We start from the raw sequence: 4,609 nt of genomic DNA on the forward strand, positions 1-4,609 counted from the left end.
CTCTTTCCTTGGATTCCTCCTAACTCTCTGGCTAGTTGTTCTCAGTCTTCTTTGTCATTAAAATAGGCTCTTCCACAGAGTTTCACCTTTAGACTTCTTTTCTTGACTCTCTGTATACACCCCTTAACTCTACGTTCTCTTAACCACAAACGTTTTCCACACTGAGTCGATGACTCTCAAATATGTATCTCTGGTCCAGATTTTACTCCTGTGCTTCTTATTAACATACTTAATTACACACTAGACATTAATTTGCTCAATAACTATGAAACTGGCAACTACTTCAGGCATTAACCTAAGTGTTGTATAAATGGAAGAATAAGATACTTATTCCCTGCCCTCAAACTAGTGGTGGTGACAAATGGTAAACAAATAAGTACAATAAAGTTTTAGACTTTAAGATTTAAGGTTAAGTTCAAATAGATGATAAACACTGTCAGACAATCGTAATATACATCTCCAGTAAATCTGCTTTCTCACTCTGCAAGAGACTATATCACATTTTCCCTTCTTTCCTCAAACCTTACCATCACCACTCCCTCTAACATCCGAGTTGAGTTGTATCCTCTCTTCCCTGCTCATCCCAGGTGATAACCTTGGCTCTTGCTTATTGGAGAAAATAGATGCGACCAAATGGTAAGTACCTTATATTCAATATGCATTCATCCATATCCAGCCACTTTCCCTCTCATTGCTATGCCAACCCCTCACCTACCTCAAACTACTCCTCAACTTAACCCACCTTTCTCCTACATCATCAGTTTCTCTGGCTCTACTGGATCATTCTCATTGGCATACAAATACACCTTATATCACACATCCTAAAAAAAGTTAAGTATCATCCAATTTCTCTTCTCCCTATTTACGAGAAAATTTGTGGAAAGAGCTGTCTCCATTTTCTCAACTTCTACCTTCTTTTTATCCCACCGCATCCCACATTTCATCCACTGAAATGATTATCATCAAAGTTATCAAAAATCTTCATCTCACTATATTTAACTATCTTCACCTTACTGCACCTCTCAGCATCTTAAGAGCTGACTACTCTCTTTCTCCTAAGACAATTTTTCTTAGGTTTCCATAACACCCCGACTCCCTAATATTACAATGTAAGCAGCAGGACTTTCTGTTTTATTCTAGGTATCTCCGATACCTAGACTAGTGTCTGGCACATGGTAAATGTTCAATAAATATGACTGATTTATTGTATCCTATCTCTCAAGTCTGGTACATACTAGGTGCTCAAAATTATCACTGAAAACACTAATAAAGGATCCAAAAAGCTCCATGATCTGAGGAGACTTCCAGGTTCCAGCTGCCTGTTAAGCATAAGTTATTTATTGCGGACTCATCTGTGCTACCGACTTTTAGGCCGAGGAGAAGATCCTGACGCCGGGTCCTAGGTGCTGGTGAAGCAACACAGGCTGTTAACACTGACACTAGGATAACAGACTTAAAGGAACTCTCAAAAGGGGTAGGGGCGGAAGTGTGGCTCAAGGAGCACATCCCTAAGGACCGGTCCAGGATGGAATCCCCCCTGACAGGTCAGTAACTTCTGGGTTTCCCCGCCTAGGGGACGGAGGAAGGCCAAGAATGCTCTGATTACGCCGCTGAGAAAGCCCAGCAGCGAAGTCCTCCGCCTCCTCGACAGAAGTCCCAGACACTCACGTTCGCTCTCTTGGCCGCTTGCATCGCCATCTTGGCAGGCTGATGAGGTTACCGCAGCAAACACGTGAATTCCTCCGCACTCCTCCGGAGCTCGCTCAGCTTCGAGTGCAACAAGGTGTTAGACGCAGGACATCAGCGTCCAGACCCCGCCGGAAGCTGTTCTAACACACCGGAATACCACCGTCTCACGCCGAAACGTGCTCACGTAGTCTCCCCACAGGAAAAGACTCCGGGGCAAAACGGGGCTGAGAGACTTAAGAGGCCGGAAGGTTGAAAGGCGGGGCCTGGGCTTAAGAAGGGGCGGTGTTCCGGTCGCGAAGGCCCAGAGCAGCGGAAGCCGGCAGAAGAGGGTGGAGCTTGAGGAGAGCTGTGAGAGACGGGTCTGCGCTTGGGTGAGTTGCTGGAGAGGGCGGGGACTAGAGTGGGGTCCGGGCCTGCGGGGCGCGCGCTGCTGTGCGGGGGACGCGTGGATGTGCCTGGGCCCCTGACAGTGCACGAAGACTAGCCTGCAGTGTTCTGGGTGATTGGGTCGTGGCCGACGCTGTACTCCGTACCCAGAACCCCTGGCGCTGGCTCAGCCCCCGAAGTTCAGCATCAGCTGACCGGGCCTCTTCTGTAATCCCCTCGGCGATGCCAGTCCCGACTCCCACCTCACCCCCACCCTGACGGCCACAGTCCACGCGCCACTCTTCAAGTCCACTCTTTATTTCCTTAGACCGGCTTTACACTGATCATTTGAGGCTGGGAGAGGAATAGGGGATTACAGGCGAGCCTGGTGTAGCACCCGGTCGCCTGAGTACTGTGAATTTTCTCCAAGTTTGCTCTTGGAAGACCTGAGGTAGCCTTGTCCTGTACTGCCCCTCCTCCTTCACTGGGGCAGCTCCAGGACGATTTTGCCCACATTCTTGTTAGTCTCCATGTATGCATGGGCTTCTTGGATTTCAGTTATGGGGTAGACTCTGTCCAGAACCGGCAGTAAACGTTGAGGGTTCCCCGTGGAGAAGTGGGGCAGAATTTGCTCTGTGAAAGCCTTCACCAGCATCTGTTTGTACTAAGATAAGGAAAAGGAGACCATCAGCCTGGACAGAGGCCTTACCTTGCCACTCCCCACCCTGCTTCTGCTTTCTCTGAAACTTGTTATACATCGGAAAAGTCACACAAGGGTATGTAATCCCTTCACTACCAGCATATATGTGCATGTCCCTAGATTTGTAAGCTCTGTTCTGTCCCAGATAAAGACCAAAGCTTGGAGAAAATATTAGTGTCACTGAAAGCTGAAGGGCTGTTTTTAAATAAAGACTTCAAGCAGGAGGCAGCCACAGACAGGACTTAATACAGGCTCAATTCAAAAGGGATGCTTAACCTCTGCTATCCCCCCCGCAGTTGTGAAACCCTGTTTTGAAACTCCCAAAGCGGGCACCTGCTGGAATGCCACACAGAAAAGATTTTGTGAATGTATAATCTGTTAAAGGTAGAAGCTTACTAACCTTACTTACCTAAGAGGCTTTCTTAGCACACTGAGAACAGTTCTGCCTTTGAAAACAAAGTCTTGGAACTATTAGTAGTATTTTCTAATATGGTCAATGCTTTGTTCATTGTTATAAAGTTTACATAATACATTACCCTCTTTCCAAGATGTTGAGGCCTTTATCAACCAATTTTAATTAGTTCTGTGAAATTAGGTTACCTATTTATCCACAGAGGGGCAGGTTTCTATTAATACATAGGCTCTCTAACTTAATATATGATATTACTTTCTCAGGATTATGTGAATGAATCACACTTCTATGGATAATAGTTAAATCACGTTTTCTTTTCACCCATCACTTACCTTTTTGTCCCTAGATCTTAGACTGGTGATCAGACTTCCTCTTTTAAAGAGTAGCTTTGAAAACAGAGGCCCACTGATGTCAGCACCTCCTGTCAGACCATAGAGAACCCAGCGACCATCAAGAGCCAGGCAGTTGACATTTTTCTCCCTATAGGAGCCGCCTATGCAGTCTAGAATAAGGTTGACTCCAGTGCCTTTCACATGAAACACAGATATGTGATGCTAGTCAGACACGGAAAGCTTGGTGTAAAATAAGATTACATGGTATATTTGTGGAAATATGGGTATAAATAAATACAAGTGCAAGCAGTAAATCTATAGGTTGGAAATCAAAACATTGCTTATAGAAACATGGTTGTAAATGGAGTTTAGTTGGCTAAACTCTATTATACACGTGTGATATTATACATGATCATATTTTATGATCCCTGCCACAGCAGGAGGGAAATGGGGCAGCACCATGATCTGGTATTTCCCCTGACCTCCACGTAAGTAGAGAACCCACTGGCACCCAGGGAAATAGGGGAGATCCACCCCAGGCTACAGGACAGGCTAGTCCATATCTAAGTTATCAAGTGTCTGAGCTGGGTTGCCTGAATCATGGCTTTGCTAGCTTTGTTTTCATCTCTCCTTTTTGACTCATGTGGAACAGTGGAAGGGGATGAGCCAAACATGCAGATTCAGTTTCAGAATATAGAGGCATACACATCTACTCACCCATTTAGGGAGCTATCTACCCAGGCCTACTCTGACCAGCTCCAAACTGGTTTCTGCTCCATGCCTCCTGTTAATTCACTGCAGAGTGGCTGGTTGGGAAAAAGAGGTCCTGAATAATTCCAGGCCAACTCTGTGTGATTATCCACTTTCTAAAAAGTGTATGAATCATATCACTTACAAGAATGAACAGGAAAATCATCTTAGTCCTAAATACTGCCTGCCTGTCTCCAGTGGTCAAACACCAGAGTACTAGAATTTGGCCTGGGCAGTTGTTGTGCTTTTAGCAGAGGGAAGACAGATCCAGAGGCAACTCTGAGGCTGGTGAGGATTTTATTTAATCATCTCTGAAACTCCTGCTCAAATGCAGAAGCTTTATTTAACTTTGCTGGATTT

At 45.4% G+C, this 4,609-nt stretch overlaps 2 protein-coding genes across 2 annotated transcripts in view; both read right to left on the minus strand.

Annotated features, from left to right (window-relative positions):
- SF3B6 (splicing factor 3b subunit 6) overlaps positions 1-1,926 on the minus strand; it is an 8,039-nt gene extending 6,113 nt beyond the window's left edge. Inside the window, exon 1 of the mRNA XM_007455497.1 lies at positions 1,669-1,926. Coding sequence (XP_007455559.1) covers positions 1,669-1,698 — 30 coding nt within the window. The 5' untranslated portion in view covers positions 1,699-1,926. The remainder of the gene's footprint in view (positions 1-1,668) is intronic.
- A 610-nt stretch (positions 1,927-2,536) lies between these two features.
- TP53I3 (tumor protein p53 inducible protein 3) overlaps positions 2,537-4,609 on the minus strand; it is a 6,153-nt gene continuing 4,080 nt past the window's right edge. Inside the window, 2 exon segments of the mRNA XM_007472195.1 lie at positions 2,537-2,719; positions 3,500-3,693. Coding sequence (XP_007472257.1) covers positions 2,537-2,719; positions 3,500-3,693 — 377 coding nt within the window.

The sequence above is a fragment of the Lipotes vexillifer genome, unplaced genomic scaffold (genome assembly GCF_000442215.2).
Source record: "Lipotes vexillifer unplaced genomic scaffold, Lipotes_vexillifer_v1.1 scaffold131, whole genome shotgun sequence".
In the NCBI taxonomy this organism is placed as follows: domain Eukaryota; kingdom Metazoa; phylum Chordata; class Mammalia; order Artiodactyla; family Lipotidae; genus Lipotes; species Lipotes vexillifer.